General features: G+C 32.9%; 1 protein-coding gene across 2 annotated transcripts in view; it reads left to right on the top strand.

Moving 5' to 3' along the window:
• Positions 1–23,966, top strand: part of RFX3 (regulatory factor X3) — a 283,650-nt gene that overhangs the window by 187,990 nt on the left and 71,694 nt on the right. For both annotated transcript variants that reach the window (XM_053656370.1, XM_053656369.1), the window contains exon 7: positions 18,089–18,163. In XM_053656370.1, the coding sequence (XP_053512345.1) occupies positions 18,089–18,163 (75 nt within the window). The remainder of the gene's footprint in view (positions 1–18,088; positions 18,164–23,966) is intronic.

Here is a 23,966-nt window from a genome sequence, read left to right as displayed (position 1 = left end):
TTCCCACACCTTCCAGGGGTGTCCAACCTGTGGCCCACTGGCCACATATGGCCCGGGATAGCTATGAATGCTTCCCAACACAAAATTGTAAATTTACTTAAAACACTGTAAGATTTTTTTTTGGTGTGTGTGATTATGTGTTGCAATGTAATTTATGGGTGGCCCAAGACAACTCTTCTTCTGGTGTGGCTAGAGGTGCCAAAAGGTTGGATATCTCTGCTGGGTTTTAGACTTTAAATTTGGTCATATTCACATGACACCGATACTATTATTTACTGAATGTATATTTTAAATACTTACTTTTAAAGTAGAAAACAACATATGTTTTTCTAATGTATATTAAAAGCCATTCTTTAAAAGTAAATTTAAAATGTTTACCCATGTGCCATATGTAAAGCCATTTTGCTTTCTGGCAGGGAGATACTTTGGGAAGCAATGATCTAGGTGATTTCAGTGGAAAAACATCTATATTGACTCTGATCATTGCAATGACCAAACGGTATCTTAGGAACAAACATATTTGACTTTTCAAGTTTTTAAAATTTAATAAATACATTTATTTTGAAACAAGTTATTTCAATGTATTGAAATGATGCCACAGAAATAAAGAGTCATAGAAAGCTGTGTAGAATTCAGTATCATCAAACTCTGCAACCTGAGCTCTCTGTTTTCATTCACCTCAGCTGAGCATATAAAAGATCACAGTCACTTAGAACTACCCTTCTAAAGCAGCAGTGGGATTGATTTTCCAGATGTGCTGTGTAAAAGGAGCCTGGGGATTTGAAATAAGCACAAGCACCCCCTTTTTATCATCGTATTATATACTTTGTCCTTATAATATAGAGGTAGAAATCAATTTGTTAGAAAATAATATGAGAAGCTTTACATTTTTAATTTTAATGGATTTTTGAGATATAACATGTACATGCTAAGTACTTTGTATACGCTTTTCTGTTTATAACGATTACTTATTTACACTGTCAGCATTTAGTGCCTTTTCCCTCTTCCAGTCTTGGAATCCCTTCAACTGTTCTGTGCAGTATTTCTTAACAACACCAGAACAGGTCTTTATAGCAGGTCTCAGTGGAGAGTTTTTGTAACCTTTTCTTCAAATTTTTAAAGCAATTCTTATGTATGTTTGTTTCTTGCTTTTCATAACAATAGGTACAGTATGTCTAAACCTTTTAGTCACAATATATTTATGTAAATTAGAAACTAAATCATAGCCTCTCTTGACCTCAGGTCCCCCATCAACAAAATTAGTGGTTAGTTAAAGTGGTTGGTTTTCTAATTTCCTCCCAGCTTTAAAATCATAATATTTACAAAAGAATTGTAAAGTGTTGTAGATGCAAAAATAACTGTATGTTTACCATAAAATAAAAAGCAGTAAAATAGGTGTCAGTACTTTATAGTGCTCCTGAGAAGAGCCATCCAGAATGTCATTGTCCGCGGAAAGGGAAGTACTTGCCACTTATCAAGCCCTTAGGAAAACTGAAAAATGGGGAGAAATAGTATTTTCCCATTTTCATTGCACCCAGCCTTTCTCATGATAGCACAACCATCTCTTTGGCCCCCATCCCCCTACTTTATTTTCTCTAGGGTTTTCTATTTACCTTCACACTGGTTTCTGGCTACTTGTTAAACATCCGTATCAACTGGATATGTGTTTAGTAGATTTATTAGTGCTGTCAGTGAACTAAATCCATTATTCCAGGTCATGCAAATACAGGAGCAACCATTAACAGGGTAAATTTTGTAGTTTGATAATTTTTCTGTATTCAGTATGAAAAAGTAGCATGACTCCTAAAGTCACCCATTTCACAAATTTGCAGTATGATTTCTATTATATTAATTAGTAAATAAAAGTAACACTTAAAATAACTGAATTATAACAACTGGGAATAGTGGGAAACTACTAAAAAAATCAATTCATAGTATCAATTGTACATGTTAATTTATACTTTTTAAAATGCATTCATATTTAAGATTTTGTTAAGAATGTTTTTTTTTCTTTTCTACAAGAAAGTTTTCTTTTTAGTAAAAGTCGTGTAAGATTTAAATAAAAAATAACGTTGCCTGGAACAGTCATAGGTATCCTCATCAAAGCACATCTGATAGTGCCATATGATAGATTTGTATTTTCTAAATATACATCTGCTATTGTTACTTCGTGTGTGTGTGTGTGTGTGTGTGTGTGTGTGTCCTTTCTTGGGATTGAACCCGCAACCCTTTGGTGCACTGGACAATGCTCCAACCAACTGAGCCACTTGGCCAGCACAATTGTTACTTTGTATTTCTTACTAAAATTTATCTTTGATGGTTTAGATTCCCCTCTCAGTCGGGCTGCAGATCATCATCTGCTTCATTCAGTGAGGTGATGATTCTGTTTACAAATTCACAACTATTACGATAGTCAAGTTAACAAAGTTCAAGTGCCATGAAACCTATTTAAGATTTCCTACCATCCCCCTCTTGCCAAGTGTTAGAATATTTGTAGCTCTTTGATTGTTTAGACTGCTAAAACTCAAGACGTTTTGGTAGGTGCCTTGTCATTAAAGTGAATTTACTTATTTTTATATATCGGTTTCATTCACTATAGAATCATAAAGAGTTTATATAAAAACAATCTTTTCTTTTTAAAAAATTCTTTTTTTATTTAGTTATTTTTCAAGTACAGTTTTCTGTTTATTTCTTCTATCCCAGCCCACCCCCCCATGCACCCCACCTCCCTCCCATTTCCACCCCCCTTAGTTATTGTCCCTCTGTCCTTTATACTTGTTCCTCTAAATCCCTCCCATTTTTTCCCCTTAAATTCCCTCCCCTCTTCCCTCTGGTCGCTGTCCCCCTGTTCTCTATTTCAATGTCTTTGTTTGTATTTTGCTTGCTTATCTGTTTTGTTTAGCTTCCTGTTAAAGGTGAGATCATATGATATTTGTCTTTCAACCCCTGGCTTATTTCACTCAGCATAATGCTTTCCAGTTCCATCCATGTTGCAAGGGTAGGAGCTCCTTCTTTTTCTCTGCTGCATAGAATTCCATTGTGTATATGTACCACAATTTTTTGATCCATTCATTTACTGACGGGCACCTAGGTTGCTTCCAGCTCTTAGCTATTGTAAATTGTGCTGCTATGAACATTGTGGTGCATAGGTTCTTTGAAATTGATGTTTTGGGGTTCTTAGGATATAATCCTAGCAGTGGAATTGCTGGATCAAAAGGCAGGTCGATTTTTATTTTTCTGAGAAAATTCCATACTGTTTTCCATAATGGTTGTACCAGTCTGCAATCCCACCAACAGTGAACTAAGGTCTCCTTATTAAATTTATTGGGGAGACACAGGTTAATAAAATTATATAGGTTTCAAGTGTACAATTCTATAATACAATCTATATATTGTATTGTGTGTTTATTACCCCAAGTCAAGTCTTCTTCCATCACCACTTATCTCCCTTTACCCTTTTCCTTCCCCCCATCCCCCTCTTCTTTCTGAGAATCACTGTAGTGTTGTCTGTGTCTATGAGCACAATCTTTAACAACTCATTAGTCAACACTCAAGCCATTTTTCCCCCAATGTTGGGCAAATTGTGCCATATAAATTTAGTTCTTCTACCTGTTTAATAGCCAAGTTATCATCACCTATATAGAGCATTCCTGATGCAACTGACTGTGTAGAAGTAGCCTATACGGTGGACAAAATTCCTGACTGAAATCTGCCCATTCCATAAATCCTATAATAATTGCAATGTATGGTCAGTTAGTTTAGTTGATGTCAAACTAGTTAAGTATGAGTACTTAGAAGTAACACAGACCTGACACCTTCATTCATTTCCTGAGTAGCAGGGTTTCTTTGTCTGGTCCTCTGAATAATTGCCTTGACTCTCTCTTACATTTGACTTATGTCTGTTACTGAAATTCTTTCATTTGAAGTTATTAGGAAGAACTTCCCACCACAAAGAAAAGATTACTTTACTAGTCAAACCAGTTTTTCAAGATATGCCAATGAAAAAAAGATAATGATTTGAAATTGAAACCACTGCTAAGAAAAATAGATGATTAGCTCTCTAATATCTTCCTACCTTACCTAATAGTTGATATAAAACCATTTTTCTCATACTTGAAGGATCTCTGAAGCATTTATGGAGAATTTTTATTTGAGCATATGATTTACTTCAGTTTTATAACCTTAAATGAAAAAAATAATTAACATAAACATGTTTTATAGTTTAAGTTCTACTTATGCATTATAAAAATTATCAGTTTTCAAATATCGGAGTTTTAAAAAAATTATGGTGGTAACAAATTTTATTTTATGAATATGTTATGCTACAAACTACCAGTTTTAAACTACTAGTGTGCCATTTATTTTGTCATTGGAGTCCATGTATATATAAATTATGTATGTGTATGTTTTACATATATGAACACATACACACATTTAAAAGGCACTTCCTGCTGATAGTATTAAATAAGAATTTTCAAAAACATTTTGTAACTTTTTTGTTGGAACATCTCAGTATATGAGTTCAGCTGAGTTACCACTTCAGTCAATCAGTGTCTTACACATCATTACATTAATTCTCAGGATTTGATTATTGTTGTTTGAGTAGTATATGGACATTCAGGTAAAAGAATTGGCTCCAGTCATAATTCTGAACTCACTATACTCTGATCTTGTAACTGCATCACCAGATTTCCTTGTATGTTTTTATTCATTTGAAACTCTAATTTATTTTTCTTCATTATTTATTTGTATAACAATATCATTTACAGAATTTTAGAATTTTGAAACTTGAACACAGTTTGCACTTGAGTATTAAAATTTTGTGATTATAGTTGGTGATATTTTGTGCTGATCACAACACAGTTTATCTTACACCACAGTATACAATAATTAAGTCTGATCTAACAAGCTTTATTTAGTCACTACCCCAGAAAATGGTATTTGTATGCTTATAATTGGATGCTTATTTATGGGGGATTTTTTCTTTTTGTTGGCTAAATAAGATTACATTAATCACTGTTGAGACTGGGATATGAAAGATAATTTTTACATCTTTCTGTATATATATTTAGTAATTAAATGTTAGGTTTTTGCTAAAATTAGATCCCACCAAAGGGTACAAGGAAAATACTGAAACTAAATTGTTCATGTCTCTCCTTCTGATTAATGTAAAATATTGTAATTTCTTTCAGTTACTTGGTGGAAATTCTGAATGTCCGTCTGCTGCTATATAAGTAAAAGTTTGACCTAGCCTGTACAATTTATAGAAAGTTAAGAATTCACTTAAGAATTATAGATACTTTTATTTCTTTATCCTTGGGTTTATGTATTTATGGATTTGGTGTAGGAAATGGGTTTTCCTAAGAACGAATATGTATAATTAACAACCCAGAAAATGATTTTACCATCTTATTCCTTCGGTGGAGTGGTGCCAATGCCCATTTGTTTTGTTTTAAAATTTTGTTAATTTATTTATATGAATTAGTTATGCATTCTTGAATTGCACAATTCAAAGAGTAAAAGAAAGTACATAATACAGTCTCCTTCTCACCCTGGTCTTCAGTTCTTTTCCTTAAAAGCAACCACTGTTGTCAAATGCTTTCGAGTGTTGTTCTAGGGATATTCTGTGAATATACAAGCAGAATGTCTCTCCTGTGTCTCATTACCACTTTTTATTGTATTTTTAATCATTTTAAAAATCCAAATGATAATAAAAATACTGCATCTTACTTTTTTTCACCTAGCAGTATAGCTCAGAAATTTTCTTTCATGTCTACTTGAAGGGCTTCCTTATATTTATGGAAAACGACTATATTAGAGGGAGCTGAGCTGCCTATATCTTAGCAGAGGGGAAAAAAGTTAGAATTATGTTGGATTATTGACTGTTGCTATATAGAGATAGAAAAGCAGTATAGTCACTTAAAGGTGAAAACTTTTATTTTTTATTATTATATGTAAAGATAAATTGAGAAGAAAAATTTTAATGTAGAGGAGTGAATAAATTATGCATAAATCAGTTATATTTTATATATTACAATGTAATTTCTATTTAAAATAATTTTCTTAGTCTTTCAATTAGCCTCAATGATAAAAATACTTCCTTACTTATTTTGGCAGAATCGTACGTGTTCATTATGATCTTAGCATTTTCTTTTTCCCTGCTTCCTGTTTTCCCTTGGCCACTGTGAGCCCTCAAATGAAACTCCTCAGAGAGAGTCTCACAAACCTACCCCTTCCTGCACTAAATCCTAAATTGACTGAAGGTTCTGGGACCTCATTTTTAAAGCATTTAATAAAATCGGACTTTGAGTGACTCATGATCTCAATCACTTCATCTATATTCCGTTCACCTGTCAGTCAGTCCCACACTGCTCCGGCCTTGAAGCTGATAAGATCTAGAGGCAGTAATTTTACCCTTAAGGCTGTAAGACATTCCACTCCTAGAAGTCTTGATCAGCTAGAAGGTTAAGACAACAGAGTGACAGGGGCCTCAGCCTGTCTTGAGCATAACTGATGTGTTCCCTTGTGTTGCTAAAGCAAAGTACTCGTATAATGAGTTATTTTAGTATTCAGCTATTTCTTACTGAAACAACATTTCAGAACACAGTTGTGTTGTAACACCAGAAATGGCTAGATTCCACTTCATGCGAAATTTATACTAGGAAAGTTTAATGATGTTTGTAAATTCTACTTGTAAATATGGCAGTAAGCTGTATTCTAGGTGACCTTTAGTATAACTTTTGCTTGATTCTTATACTTGTAAGTCAAATTTCAAATTAATTTACCAGCTTGAAATCATTATATATTTTAAAGGAAAAGAATCACTAATATTTCAGTCATGGAGACCAGGTAATCCAGATAAAATATGAAATGTATTGGTGGCAAATTAAAATACACTGTAGTCTGTGAAATACATGAGTTAATTTTAGACCCATAAAATTAATACTGACTCTCCCACTCGCCCATGTCTTTTAATTGAATGAGATACAAACAACACAATGCCTGTGTCCAGTTCTCAGTTCTCAGATGGGAGGGGTTTCTGTATGTCCCCATGTTATTGGTTCATACCCCAAAAGCATGTGATTTGATTACCACTTTCTCAGCATGCATAACTGCGGTTGTGTTTATTGGTCACAGAATTTTCTGATCTCTTTTAAAATTTAGCTATTGTGTTTGATCATAACTGTTGATGTCTATAAATTTCATAGGCTAGGAGTTTTGCAATCTATCTTCATTCAGACTATTAGGAATAATAATATTATACATTTACTTTAAATTTACTTACTATAAGTTTTAGTGACTTTCCCACTTGCCTTATAAGAAAGAAACTGTATTTTTAAAATTATAGGAAAGATTCATTAAACAAGAGAAAGAAGTAAAATATAAAAATAGAAAGGGGGTAAAGAGGTCAGATTTTCTGATAACATGATTGTATACCTGATAAAAATCATGGAGAATCCAGTGAAAAACTAAAACAAATAATAAGAGAACTTATAAGATAACTGAGTATAAGATTAATGTACCAAGAAATCAGTAGCTTTTCCAGATACAAACAGCAGTAGTTAGAAAATATAATAGAAGCAAAAATTTCATTTATAAAAACTTCAAAATATGCCAGACAATAAACTAACCAACAACATATGTGTAAGATTCAAGTGCTGAATAAAACTTTTAAAGTTTTTAAGGCACAGGTGGCAAACACAAGGCCTGTGGGCAGAGTCCGGCCCTCCGCCTTGTTTTATCCAGCCCGGCACCTTGTTTCTACCCGGTGGCAGCACCAAGCTCTTTATTAACTGTTAAGGAGTAGTTACATTTATACAGTCCTAAAATTACGTTCGGCCCTTTTAAGGTGACCGTGAAGCTGATGTGGCCCCTGGTGAAAATGAGTTAGACACCCCTGTCCTAAGGGACACAGAAAGAAGCTTTTATAATTGAAAGAGAAGTTTTAGCAGTAATTTACAATAAAAATTTTTTTGGAAAAAGCTTAATTGTCCATCATCGGGGAACTAGTTAAATAAATTTTGGTGCATTTGTCCATTCAGTAGAATTTTATATATATATATATATATAACCATTAAAAAAGTGGGGCCATGTATACAAATACTGATATAGATACAGAGATAGGTGTAAATATAGATATAGGTTAGATTGATACAATCTCCAAACATATGAAAAAGCAAGGGGTTTTGTGTTTGTGTCTTTAAATAGAAACATGCATTTGTATATGCTTATATAAGCACAAAGATTTTGCTAGGGAAATGCATGAAGTAAAAAAAGGTGGAAAGCGTGTGAATATATTATTTATTCAAAAAAGTGATTTACTAACCCTGGCTGTTGTAGTTCAGGCCAGGATTGAGTGCGGGCCTACAAACCACACGATCGCAGTTTGATTCCCAGTCTGATTCCCAGTCAGGGCACATGCCTGGGTTGCAGGCCAGTTCCCAGCAGGGAATGCACAAGAGGCAACCATACATTGATATTTCTCTCCTTCCCTCCTTCCCTTCCTCTCTAAAGATAAAGAAATAAAATCTTTTTTAAAAAAGTGATTTACTGTTTTCAAAAATCTGAGGTCAGCTCTTGATTACAGAGTACATCTATTTGGTCGTGTTCCTCAAATGCATGTTGCAGAAAAAACTCTTTATTTTTTCAATATAGGCTCTCTAAGACATGTAGCTATTCAAATTAAACCTTGATACTAGGTTTCAGAAAAAGTCCTCCCTGTATTAGACAGTTGAAAGTTTAAAGAATGAAAATTGCCATTACACTCAGTAAAATTTTTTAGAGCCATTCTTACTCAATATTTTGGAGTGAAAGTGAATGTTTTGTATTTGTATTGATGTACTTAGAGCCTGGATTATTTTTTTTTAGTTATTCACTCTCAAACATTTACTAAGCAATCACTATGGACCAGGCACTGTGCTTCAGAGAATGTAATGGTTTACAGTATGAGTAATGGAGCTAATTTCAGCAACTACTGATCCTTCCAGGCAAAACTGCAAATTCACAAGTAGCCCCTAAACTTCTTTTAAGTGGTTAATTTCATCCTTTTTCACCACATTATTTTTTAAATCACAAATATCAGTGTATTGTAAATTGATTAATTTTAGATTCACCAAAATTGTGCTTATACTCTTTTTTTTTGTTGCTGAAATAAATTGGAAAATTGCCTAAAGGTTGGGTAAGATTGAGGAGCAAGAGAATGAAAGAAAAGCAAAAATTCAAGTAATACATGGATTTCAAAATCATCCTTTGAATAAATTTAGCTAGCACCATGTAGGAGTACCCTATATCTCCCTACTTATTTCCCCTGAAGTAGGAATTGCATTCGGATCCTGGCAAAGAAAAATATTTTTATCATGTTTTATTGCAATGGTCCTTGCACTTGAGTATGCCTTCTCTGGAACACTGATGGAACACATGCCTGGAACTCAGCTTAGGGGCTTTTTTCTTTATTCAATATGGGGGAGAGCCCAAGATTTGCATTTCTTACAACCACCCAGGTGATTCTGCTAATGCTGATCCAGGATCACACTGTTAAAACCTTTGTCTTAATAATTATATATAGATTTAAGAACAGAGGGAAATGTTATTAGTACTTAGAATAATCTGCAAAAAGCAGATTTGAAATCATACATTTAAAATATAAGCTTGGCATTGAACCTCGTCATTTAATCCTAACCCAGCTGATTTCTGAATGATAATTCTAGCCCTGAGTGCTGATACAGTTGATGTGTCAGAAGATAGTTTTGTTGTCACTCATTAATAACTCCAGTCTCATAGGGCACTGGGGAGGGTTGAGGGACCCAGGCTTTTACTGGATGATCAGAGGAAGCCCAAAACAGTGGCCTTGTTTACAGTACTCTGATTAGACAAATGTTCTCAGAACATGTTCAGTTTATGCTAGTTTCTCACCCAAATGTTTTTTCCTGCAAATATTTTAGGATTGTTTCAGGTGGTATAAAATTGCTAAAACTTCAGGTTGAAAGCATAATAATTTAATTTTTTTCTCTAGATGTCATAAAATTGTCAGTGAATAAAAAGATTTCATATAATTAAACATTTGCAAGTTCTAAAACTTCAAATGCTCAGTAAGATTAAAATTTTGTCTTTGGCTAATTTCTGGTTCAAGCTGAGATGAAAAGCAAAGCTGGCTAAGTGTGTTTTCTGCGCATTTTAAATCTTTTTGAGTTAAAAAAAATCTATCCTGAATCTCTCACAGTTAAGTCTTTTTTCAACATTGCTGAGGAGTAATGCATTTTATATGTTGATTTCTATATTATTTCGATATACAAGAAAAAGAACAGAATCATATTCAGAGCCTTAGCTTCAGTGGGGACGTGTCTGTCTGCACTACTGGGCCTCCTGTGCCCAACAGACGCCTGTAGATCCTTAGAAGAAGGGTTCCAATGGCTAGAAGGGAACTAATTTAACTCCTTAGTGCAGAGCATTCAAAGTTTTGGGGCCATAACCTACAATGCCCAGTACTCATACACATACAGGCATATATAACATTCATGAGTACACATTTATATATGCACTCATATATGACTATGTATATAAATATGTACATTCACATACAGATGACTGAAATCAAAGTTCCACAAAACAAAACTTATCCATATTGTGTGCAAGGACATCTGATTATTTTCTGCTCCGTTTGATGTCTTTAATTTTTAAAACATGCTTTTCAGGACCCACGTAATTGATTTCATAACTCACTAATGTGTTTGCACCTTACATTCTGAAAAGGAATGCTTTAGGTAAATTGATGAGATCAAAGCATTAGCAACACACATAGGAAAGACCAAAACGCAGACTCCCCCTTGTCGTTGCTGTTAGTTATTGTTTTGCATTTATAACAAGTGCCCAGATGATTCTTACAACTTTCTAGGACCACACTTCGAAAAAACCTGTGTGATGGCAAATATAGAGACCAAATGCAAAGTGAAAGTGTTCCTTGCTTTGGCGCTGCTGGTTGAAGTGCTGCCTGTAGAAAGTGCCCCCACTACACATACACATACACCAAGAGGCTGTCATTTGTAACAGGAGGAAAGGCAGTGCCTACATGCTCACATCAGCAATCACAGATACCTTTTCTGCATGAAAGCCACCAAGTAGAAATATTTCTATTTTGATCTCAAATACAAACTAGATGTAAAGTTGTAGAGCTCCCATAGATTCTTGCCTGATTATGAGGCAGTAGTCCAGGATCACCATGAACCAGTTTAAACTCCCAAGCACCAGTTATCCCAACATTGGGTAATCGTGGAGAAGATGTGTACACTTTTGGCAACTTAGTCTTAGGATGATTATTTAGAAAGACATACAAATGTATGCTATACCGTAGTTCAGAGAATTGAGGGTTTGGGTTTTTTTTTAGGTGTAGTCATGGTCTACAGTCATTTTCTACATTAAGTAGAAAATTAACAGTGTTTATTTAACATGCCAACTTCTTAATATAAAAAAATCCATAAATCATTTAGTCATTAAAAATTTGGCTCTGTACTATTACATAGAAAAAGACAAAAGGACTTTTTATTAAAAAATGAAAAAACTAAGGAAAAGATTAGGAAAGGGAAGGAAGGAAGGAAAAGGGAGGAAAGGGAGGGAGTGAGGGAGGGAGGGAAAGACATCACTGGGGCCTCAAATTAGTCTTTCAGGTTGTCACACGGCCTCTTGCTAATCTGATTATAATAGTTTGCAGTAGAGTTGAAATTTCAATAACAAAATGATCAGAAGTCTTAGAATAAAGATTATGCAGCAGAGAAATGAGCAGGAAAACATTTTAGAATCTATTCCTGTCAGTGTGTTTGATATGTGTATTTGACGTGTTCTAATGGCACAGTGATGGTATAAAGACTGTTGTGTTCATTTCAAGTAAAAATAAGGCACTGCCAAGCTTTCTGCCTCAGATTTCCCACCTTTAGATCTGTAATTCAAAAGTATCTTTATATTCATTCCTTCCATTCTCACTGCTACCTTATTACCATAGCTTCCAAAGTGGCTTTCCTGTCTTTAGATCCTTTCCTTTCCTACATTATATCCTAGGTTGAAATATAAAGTGCTGTCATATTACATCAATTCCTTAACAGCTTTTCAACGTTTCATTCCCTTTTTTATTTGAAGATCCCAGCCAATAAATTGCAGTCTAACTTTACCTATCTGTAAAGGAATATATATCCTTTGCCAATCTTACTCTTCCTTGAATTTACATTCTGTTGTCTTATCTGTGCCTTTATTCATTCTGTTTGCTCTTCCTAAAATGTTCACTTGCCTGCTCCTATTGACCTGCCAGGCATTATTTGTCAATCCTTTGCTAAAGAACCACTTTACCCATGTTCTCTCTCTAACTTTATCAGCAAGTAGTAACTCTCCTCTACTTCCCTCCTTCTGTTTTGTAGTAATATTTATCTAATTCATTCTGGTTTCCCTTAATCATTTAGAGGGAGAGTGGGGGAAAGAGAAAGAGAAATTTCTTATACATGAATAGATACTGTGTCACTCTAGTGACACAGTCACTAAAAGTGACTAATGGTCCAGATTAGTCAAGACCATTGTGATCTGGTTGACATGGCTGTGTTTTGAATGTCTTTGCAAACATTTGTCTCCCTCTCTCTATTTTTCTATCTCTCTCTCTCCATGTACACACTTACACACAGAACTAACACTGCGCCTTACATACAGTGGGGCTCTATGTTCATCATTATGAAAGGAAATCTCGTGAAAATCCACTAGTCTAATGATTCCCATTATTGTAGCAAGCACCATAGTTGTTTTATACAGGGGGCGGGGGAGGGTTGTTTTATTTATATTTTTATTGGGGGGAAAACCCTACATATTTTTTGATTTTTGAAATACTTTTAAATTCTAACTAGCTGATATTCTAGCCATTTAATCAGTTTTATTGTATGAATACTACAGTGACACAATATCTTTGTTGAGATTAGAAACATTTTTTTAGAGGATATATGAGAAGATTATGTTGAACATTTGGGCCAACGATCTTCTGGGATAAATGAACCTACTTTTTAAGCAAATTTCCATCAATCTTACTTCATTATCATTTCCTATCTTAAATATGCCAGTTATGGGTACTGTAGAATATCGTTTAGTACAATAAATACTAAGTATATTTCTAGCCAGGAGAAAAGACTGACTTTAAGATTTGAATGATGTACAGTAAATTGGAAGCATATGATCTTACCAGTTCACTTTGGGCCCAGAATTTTGGGTGTGAAATTCTGAAGTATGCTTTTTCTTTAGATTAGTTAAACCCCAGAATCTTGAACCCCAGATATTAGGTTGCCCCAAACATTCATTTGTTTTTTTTTCCATAAGGTGGCTCTAGTAAGTGCTTAGTTGTCTTTGACTTCATTCAAAACAATTTTGTTAGATGGTATTGTGCCTGCTGTCATATCAGCGTGAATTTTTAAAAAATAATATCAAAATTGGTGAATTTTTTTATAGCCATTGTAATATTGGAGATGGGAGAAAATATGCAACATTTTGGGCATATTGTGTTTTATTAAGAAAGGTAAAAATGCAACTGAAATGCAAAAGTTTGTGCAGTGTTTGGAGAAGGTGCTATAAGTGATCAGACTTGTTAAAGGCAGTTTGCAAAGTTTTGTGCTGAAGATTTCTCACTAGATGAATCTCCATAGCTGGGAAGACCAGTTGAAGTTGATAGTGATCAGATTGAGACATTAAGTGAGAACAATCAATATTCTGCCATGCAGGAATAGCCGACATACTCAAAAGTATCCAAACCTATAAACTTATTGGTGAAAATGAAAAATGTGACTTATTTTACAGAAAATTTCATACCATCTTTTTGGCCAACCCAATATTTACTCATATATCTGATCCATTATAATGGAAAAGTTAACAAAATAATTTCATCCTCAGTGGGCCTAGTAGAAATTTATCCTAATTCACTGTCATATTTTATTTAATTAGTTTGCTGTCCCTCTATCCATACCTAAGCCACTAACATAGATATGTATAGCCCCCATCAAACTAGGATAAGAGCAAATCATGGGCTAATTGGTACAATTGACTTCAGTGATCCATTTGGAATATTACAGCTGATTAATCCTCCATAATTGTAATATCAAATTTTGCCTCATTTTTACTCTTATTTCTTGTTTTTTCTAACTCCTCCTTCACCCTCACTTTCCGTAACACATTCCTGTGGGTGTTAATCTCTCATACTCTTGTTTCCTGAAAGGCTCTATTCAACAAACATGTATTAGGTACACTTCAGCCCTTACATATTTAACCTTTCAACTAGCAGGGCATAATCTATTATACCTATTAAAACCTTCCGGTTTATTTGAAAGCTGGCATTTTTTAAAACTCATCTCTCAAGAAATGGCTGTGATCCTTTCATGAAGTAAAAATTCCCTTCAATGCTTTTTCTTGTTGTTGTTGACACTATAAATATGGTAAAGACATGTTAAGTTTTTGTATGTTTTTCAGAAATTCTTATTATTTAGCTGGTTACCAGATATTCTTGCTTCTCTTCTAACTAATTAATGAGCCTCAGAGAATTAATGGGTACTTAGAATCCTGTGAGTTTCCAAGTAGGCTACAATGTGCTTGCTTAGAAGGTGGTCATCATCTTCATTCAAAGTTTAATTCTTGCTTGTCCTTTCTTTTCATGTTTCTTCTTTCTGCTCCTTGGCCTCTATAAATTCAGCACTGCCTAAGTCGATTAGGGCAGAATATTCCTACAGCCAAAAGAAATACTCCATTTTAAAAATCTCTATTATACAATGACGTGAATAAACTAAATTCTCAAGGTCCAAAGAATACTAGAAAGTCAGCATATCTCTAGGAAATCCAGTTTGAACCAAGATATTTGCTGGCCCCAATGCCTCCCTCAAGTTCTTCAAAAGCTATCCAGAAATGAGAAGGATGTTTTCTGATCATCTGGCCCTCCAGGTAGTTGTCTCAGGCCACCATAAGAGTAGCAATTTAGTGATGGAATTAGATTGTGTAACCCTTTTTTTTTCTTCAGAGAAAGAAATGCTGCTTCATCCAGTTTGAGGTTGCTGATTAACAAACCCAGACATGTATTTCTCCCTCAGTGTTGCTCAGCTATTATATTTCTGATAGCTTTTACCTTTCATCTAAGTGTATAAAATTACAAGAAGCAGAATATTTTATTTTTATTTGGTAGACTGAAATCTAACTCCCACTTTTTCACTCTCAAACTTTAGTGAAAATATAGGCATTTTTTTTAAATCTTTTTTTAAAAATTTTATTTAGTTATTTTTCAAGTACAGTTTTTTGTCTATTTTTCTTGCTAGTAGTATATGAAAGTTATTTCAGCTTTTAAATACAGGGTCTGGCACAAATAGCACCATAAGCATGTAATTCTGTAATATAACAATCTCACACTCAAGCACTCCATATAACATGTTAGGTGAAATGATCAAATTAAAACTATAAATTATTACACCCATATTATTACCCTACCAACCACACTCAAGCAGGTCTTACTTCTGCTGGACCCTAACCAAACAAAAACAACAAAAAAAAGAAAGAAAGTAGTAAAACCTTAAGTATGTATTTAAATATTAGGTTTGAAAATACCTTGCCCATCCTGTTTCATAAATGTTGTGAAATAATTTTCTAATGTCATTTCAAACATAGGTTATTAAAGATCTAGTAATCTTAAAAAAGAACACTTGTTTTTTAAATTTTTATTGTATTTTTTATGACCATTTAACCCCCTTTATACTTCCCCCTGCAATCACCACACTTGTCCATGTGTCCTTTTTCATTTTTGTTCATTCCCTCCATTCCCTAAAAGACCCCTCCATGAGTTTGTCTCTATATTTGCTTGTTAGTTCAGTTTGATCACTTATTGATGCCTTTTTAAGAGATGTAATACTGAGGTCCTTCAAAGTTTTAATTTAAGTTTGGTGACATATTTGTATACTCATTATATTTATATTATTTAATGTATCTTGTTTCACTTGTGCAGTATCACTATATTCAGTTTATTTTCAATTATAATGATAAACTGCATTAATATCCCATTTGGCATAGAGAATGTTTTAGAAGCCAGTTTACTTAATTTAGTGATCTGAGATCTGAAAAAAAGTAAACAGTAGAATAAAATGCAGTATATGTTATGAATTAATATGTATTTTAAGAATGTTTTTTCTATAATTTCTAACATAACATTCTCCTTAGTATTACATTTTATTAACTCCAGGAAAGAAGAAGAATCAGTAACTTTGGGAAAGGATATAAAATAAAATGAAAACTATTAATTCTTCATTGTTTGAAGAAAATTAAGTATAATCGGGACTCAGTGTTTGTGTATAAAGTATTATACCATGAAAAATTGGTAATTTGATAGTAAAAAAAAGACTTTTCTTTGGCTATTGCCATCCTTTCTTTTCTTGTGGTGGGAGGTGTCAGTTAAAATTTTAAGGAATTGTTCATTTCCATAGCCAATGTAAAGTATTGGGTTGGCCAAAAAGTCTGTTACATTTTTTCCATACGATGGCTATAGTAGCACTTAGTTGTCTTTAACTTCATTTGAAACAATTTTGTTAGGTTCTGTTGTGGTAGCTGTCATATCAGTGTGAATTTAAAAAAAAACATAAAAATTGAAATTTTATATAGCTCTTTTAATATTGAAGATGGAAAAAGGTACACAACATTTTTGGTATATTATACTTTCTAATTTCAAGAAAGGTAAAAATGCAACTGAAATGCAAAAAAAAGATTTGTGCAGTGTATGCAGAAGGTGCCGTGACTGATCAAATGTATCAAAAGTAGTTTGTGAAGTTTCTTGGTACTATTGACATTTTGGCCAAGTGATTCTTTGCTGTGGGGCTGTCTTATGCATTGGAGGATGTTTAGCAGCACCCCTGGCCTCTACCCACTCACCAGAAGCCAATAGTGGGAGATAGCTAACATACTCCAAAATATGCAAATCAATAAAGTTACTGGTGAAAATGAAAAATGCGACTTTTATTTTACAGAAAAAAACTAAATGGACTTTTTGGCGAACCCAATATAATGGTTAACTTTGCTTTAAAACATTAAATATTTTTATGACTTCTTGTACTGAATTGTTGATTTGATCAGATGATAAAAATAAAAATAATAATATGGATTTTCTCTCTTAAATTACATAATGTGATTTTTATTTAGCTGCAGTTAATAGTGTTAATAGTACCTAGTAACCAAATACAGGGTGTTCAGAACCTGTCTTTATAATACATGTGATAGTAGGAGCAGATGGATAGATGTCTTTTAAATATGAGGTTATCAAGAACGCATCTCATATATTATTAGTACGTGCTACTTAATTAAGGTGTTAGATTCTGTTTAGTGTGCTGAGATGACCTGGAATAAAACTTTCTGTAGTTGCCCCTTTTCTTTGTTGGCTCTGAATTATTTTCTCTTTTACATTCCATTTCTGCTGTCATTTCTAATAGCTCTTCCACACCACCATATCTTAAAACATAATGTAGAGGCCATGATTACATGTTATAATGTTTGTTCATATTCATAGACCCTTCACTTACAGATTTTAATGTAAGGAAGGTTAAGAGAGGGATGGATAGATTTAGTACCTTTTTAACATTATTGAAGGTGTCTTTGTACACTTGCATTAAAATATTAATTCATTTTAAGCAAAATCTGCACTATACTTTTATGACAGAATAGAAAAGATATTAAATACTTTTTATGCTTGAGACTATTTAGAAAGAGTAGTTACTGTCCCACATCTTGAATTATGAAGTCATATCATATTATGAATTATAAAAGTGAAGAATTTTTTCTCATAACTAAAAAAATCTGCTGGGGTTCCTGCTCCTCTGGTCTCCATTCTGATTTTAATTAGAGAATGTCTTTTTAAAAGTTTTACTTTTGTGATTGGGCTTATTTTTATTTTATTCTCTGGGGGTGGGGAAGATGGCAGACACACGTTTAGTAAGAGCTGTTCATTTGCCACCATTCAGGAAGAAATTGAACTTTAAAAAATCTATCAAAAAGTCTCTAGTGAGCCTTTTATTACTATCTTGTCTTGAGCCCTCTTTTTAATGACATCTATTATCAGATTGAAATGGCGATTGAGACGCTGCAAAAGTCTGACGGTCTGTCCACTCACAGGAGCTCTCTTCTCAACAGCCATGTAAGTTGCCTCTTCATGTAAACTAATCTCTTGCTTGTTCTGCATGTGTTGCTTGCTTCTAAATGCTTGTTTTATTTATTTACTTATTTATTTTGCTTCTTAACCTTCCTTTCTCAGCCCCTTATAATCTCTGTATCACTTAATGGCTATTTTGTACAGTGGAGTATCTAAAAATAGAGTCCCCAGTATTCTGCTTTACTAGGTTTTTATACTGTTTTGGTACAACTATAACATTTCCAAGTTAATAACAAGCTGCTATTTATTTGTAAAGTGTAATTGATGGGAATTTTCAACATTTAAAGTTTTCTGTCTGTTATTTATTTACATGAAGCCAATGCTTATTACTGCATCTCTACATCTTTTTGAGACAGAGATTATTGTATCTCTTCTATGTCCAGTAATATTCTTTAAGTGAAAAGTAGGATTGTTAATCCAAACCCAATTATAAACTGTTTGAAAATTATTTATTCATGTCATATAAAATGGACAGTAAACAGCTGCTTAGAGAAGCCCAGGGCCTAAGACCTAAAGAAAAATGAAACTGGGCCAAAAGAAGTGAGGCTATAGATAAGGCATAAATTACTAATAGTTGAGACAAAACAGGAATAGTGTTACTACTTCTTGAAGCTTTTAATGGTTACCTGATGCAGCATCACTAGAACACTGGTAAGTGTAAGAAGACTGATGACAGTTTGCTAGAACTAGAAATATGTTCAGCAAATGTTCAAATTTGGGGGAACCAATGAAAATAGTGATTAAAAATTGTTTTGTTTCCATGATTCCTGATTATATGGGAAAAAGGTAAATAGACCCTTGAATTAGATCTTCTAAATTAATGATAATGACAATAAAGTAAGAATTAGTTTTCCCTCCCAAATCCAAAGTGTGTATATATTAAATTTAGAGATGTTATTATGATTTTTTAAGTTCTTCATATTTTGTGACTGAAAAGTCCAGAATTGGATTATCCAAATGCAATTTAAGAAATACTGTTCTTCTTTCAGTATACCTATAACCTTTGGCTGATAGAAAATGTTTTCACTGTGCTTTTTAAAGATTTGTATTTTCAAACATTTAAATTCCAACACAACACTAAATACTATGTTCTTACACATTTGTTTTTAGATGAAGTATTTTATCTTGTTTCTTTTTCAAGAGGAATTATCCTGTCAAATAAAAACAAGTTAGCCAACTTGGATAATGCCCACAATTTTGGTGAAATTTATAAATACAAATTTTAAAAGAACATTTGTTTTGGCCCTTGTTTCTGAAGCACTTTAAGAAATATAAATTTTTTTTCATTTTCTGAAAATTTGTATGCAATGTGTCACTCTTATATGTTTCAGAAGTATATAGCTTTTGTGTTGCCATGAGTCTTCAGTTGTGTGTAAAGGCTGATTTACTGTGTGTTTGTTATTAGGGTATATGTTTGGGGGAAGGAGGTAATACTCATTGGTGTTTGTGTTTTGAGAATGGCAAGCAAAACTGTTGTTATTCACTTTTCATCAAAATATCCAGGGACTTATGAAAAAACCCCTGAAGTTTCCAGTTACCTTTTTTGAACTTTCAGGAATCTAAGAAGTTGTACTTTGATATTCAGTTCGCATTTCATTTTCATTTGAGATACATACTTTAGTAAAATTTATATGTTGAATTCTAACTTGAATTATTTATCTTCATTAGTATTTTCATGAATAATATGTGTGAGAATTTTTGTATGCTTTTATTTGTTGATTTGTTCAAAATTTTCCAAATATGTTGGGCTTTTTGAAATTACCATTTTCTTCTAGAATTCATAAAGTAGTAGTGTTAATGTGTGAGTTAAGCTGCATAAGCAACACTTAAGTGAGTGTTACTTCATGGCCTCATATTTCTATCATGTGGCGTGACGGGTCTTTCACACTGCCAGAGGCATCTCAGTATACAGAAAGAGTGGGTGTAAATGCTACTAATGCAGTGATCATCTTTTTCTAGACTCGTTGTTATACCTCTGAGACACAGTTAAATTCATTTAAAAACACTTTTATAGGCAAGTCTTTAGAAACACAAATTATTTTTACAGATAGCATGTTAGGGGTGGAGAAGGGATCAGTGTTTCTGCTGACCAGTCAGCTTTCCTTTCTCCCTGAGCACAGAAGATCCTGTTGCCTTTCTGTTCTTGCAAAGTTAGTGACACTCCTCATTCCTATTAGATTTATCTAAGCAACTACAATAAACTACTGCAGGCTTTCTAGTTGAAAACCACCTACTAAGGGTATTTTAAATTCTATTAACCTAGTTGGTGATTTTCAGTTGTATAGAAAAATTTTGGTAGAGGTTTTTAATGAAATATAGTTAATATTTTAACTGTATTTAACTATATTTGATACTTTAAATATCAATAAACTATAAGTTGCCTTTACCCCCTCACTGTATAGGACCGATAAAAAAATTATTTGATGTTCATGGGATTCTTTAAAGAGGACATGAATTCAACTTTATAGTAGTTCTCTGGCTTACCTGTTTCTACAGAGGGTTAATTTTATTAGAAAGTTCAGAGAAATTGTCGATAATTTGCACCCCATATTTATCTGTTTATAAAGAAGGATCTTAATCATGATTTTTTAGTTCAAATCTATTGTCATTCTATTTTGGAATAGGGACTAGAACAGATTTCCTATTTTTTCTTTATGCATTTGATTATTCATAGCAATTCAGAAAATTCTCATTAGGGTCAAATCACAGAAATCATCCCCTCTCAGTGGAATCCAATGTGATTGCTTTGTTTTTCATCTTTTTTTCTGCACACTAGTCAATGGAGCGGGGCATTAAATTCCATGTCCCTTTTTCAGCATATTCTTAAGAGTCTTTAGTACTGCTGCTCTGCCCTTATAATTATTGTGTCATTATCATCCAGGCTGAAATGCACATCTAACTTGTTGGTTTCATAATCTTTATAGTGTCCCCACCTGTGATTAAGTAGAGTGACACCAAATGCCATGTTTTATGTTATTAACAACATAATGGCAATTATGTTAGTAGTAGTGTTTGACAAGTGAAAGTTCCAAGAATGTAAGGATTTTACATATTTTATGCATCGATGCATCGTTTTGTCTAGAATAGTGCCTGACACATAGCAGATGCTCACTAAATATATTTTAAATGAATGAATGTAAGAAACAAGTAATATAAGGGAACAGTCCTTATCTTACCTCTAGTCTTCTAAGTAACTTTCCCAATCATGTGTACATTTATTTGATATGCATTGTTTTCTTACCCAGTATGTTTCTGTGGGCATGTGTGTGAATACTGTTGGTAGAGAGTGGTCTTCTGTCACAACCAATTGAGTGAAAGAATATATGCTCACTCTGTCTGTCCATTTGCTGCCATCAGTTTAAAAGTAGACCCTGTTCCTTTTTTCTCCAAAAATCTAATCCTTTGAAAAACAATAGCCAAGGGTGATATTATTCATCTCCATGTTTTAGAATGATACTTATGATTTAACTTTATATCAACCTATTATTATAATTTTTTTCTAAATATTTTGTATGTGAAGATGCTACAGGTGAATGATAGTCTGCCTAAATCAAATTAGAATATTGTAATTCTCTTCATTGAAGACTTTATTTTAAATTTCTTCTGTGATATAATTAATATAAATTAATATTTAATGGCTTCTATTGTATCCAAGTTGTGATATTTTAGATCATAAGTTTGAATGTAGAAATGTTCTTAATTGTTCCCAATTTTCATATAATCTTCTTTAGCTTGTGCATTTAAAAAAAATTCCATTTAAAGTATATAAAAAGCTTTAAGCATTTTCTTTTATAGACTTTTCACAATCTAGCAAATAATTGTTTCATGAATTTTACTGGTTTTAGCTACTGAAATATATTGAGGTCAAAGCAAAACCTTGCTTTATACTCACTTTCACTTGCCATTGCTGTGTTGTAAATACAAGTTATGACAGAATAAGACTTGTCAAAATGCATATCATCAGTGAACTGAATTTAAAATGAATCCTAATGGATAATAATCCATCTGGGAAAAGTGAGAAATGTTACATTTAGATGTTAATTGGAGAATGTAAGATGTGTTTTTTTTATTTGTCAATCAGTATTTTCCTTTGGGAAAAATAGGACCTATTCATCTTCCTTAATCTATCCTGATTAATGTAAGTTAAATGCAAAGCTTGAAAGATGAAATTGTCTTGGTTTCCAACCTTAAAGGAATTTCTGTTAGTTCATTAGTAGAATAATCAGCTTTAAAAGATAAAGGTTAAAAGTTCCTGTGGCATTTTATGGGCTTTTAAAGTCACAAGTATATACAAATATTTTATAAGACATCTTATAAAAGAATAGAAGAAATACTTATAGTTTAGTTCTAAATTACTTAATGTTAAAGGTGTTGAATGCTAGTGTCAAAATACATTTTATTAAAGGCAATACCCAAGAAAAAGAACACATAATAGGCATCAACTTTTCTTGGGCAATACATGGAGTGTATTTATGCCTTTAAATTATACTTAACTGCCAAGTTTCTCTTCAATAAAATTCATCCTTATACTGTGTTTTAGACTCAAATGTCTGATTTAGAATTTTATCACCGTCAAAACTTGAAGGTTTAATACAAACATGTAGAATGCAGATTTTAATTCCCAGCTAAAACTCAAAATGTTATCTGGTAGGTCCTGAACCAATTTCCAGATACACAGTGAGTTTTGGAGCACCACCCCTAGGTGATACAGTTCAGCTGTTGGCAGTCTTCCTCGCTGAAGACAGTCCTGGCTGCAGCAGAGCCACCTCCACCCTTTGGGACTTTTACTTCTACTGGATTTCTTTCTGCTTTTCCAAAGAGACCTCTGGACTTCCGTCAAGGAATATAAGCTCTCCTACAGACAAGGGGCAGGGGACAAAAAGTAACTTTGCTATTGTCAAAGTTATAGTTACTAGAATACTCACACTTGTGGAATTTTTTAACCAACTAACCACATGGGTGCACACACGTACACATATGCACACACAACATGAACATGCATGTAAATGTGTACGCACATGTTTGTGTGTGTGCACACATATAACAAATAAACACAGATTTTTTTAATTGGTTTAGAAATGAAGAATCTTTAAAAATGTAAATCATTATAATAAGAACAGTTTACAAAACAGTCCAGATTATTTGACTTGCTTAGTCATTTCAGAGGACCACATAACCAATCTAATAAAAGCTTTATTTTCTTAAAGTTATTGATTGAATTTTACTAATATTATTTAGACTGAGTTCTTTTAAAGCCAACTTTTGCTGTCATTTTCTCATTCTGTGAAAAAAATCTTAAATTAAAAATGGTTCGATTAACTCATATGTATCAACATACTATTGAGCTAAAAAATATTCTGTATTGAACTTAAATATTTGCATAATTTTTTACTTTTATAACAGATAATTTATGATAAAGTTATCAAATATTTTATTGGATTTGCCTTTTCAAATTCTTTTATAATTTTTGTATAATTTTCTTGACAATGAGATATTAGTAAAATCTCATTTTTAGATATTAGTCTTTAATTTTTACATAATAAAATATGAGAAGAAGACTAGTAAACAATTAAAACAGTTTACAGAAATGGCCCATTTATATCTTGTTAATTATTTTTATTTGCTTTGTATCTTACTCAAAGTATTGTACATTGAATATATTTATTATTGTTCAAGTACAATACATCAGATATATTTTATTATTACATCTGTTTATAAAGTTTATTACAAAATTGATTATTAACCATTTCTGAAAAAATTCTTAAATTTACCTTTTGTGTATAGATAT

Source organism: Artibeus jamaicensis, unplaced genomic scaffold (genome assembly GCF_021234435.1).
Source record: "Artibeus jamaicensis isolate MK-2021 breed Jamaican fruit bat unplaced genomic scaffold, CSHL_Jam_final scaffold_1964, whole genome shotgun sequence".
Taxonomy (NCBI): Eukaryota; Metazoa; Chordata; class Mammalia; order Chiroptera; family Phyllostomidae; genus Artibeus; species Artibeus jamaicensis.
Note: the sequence above shows the minus strand (reverse complement) of the source record. Positions and strands in the feature narration are given on the sequence as shown.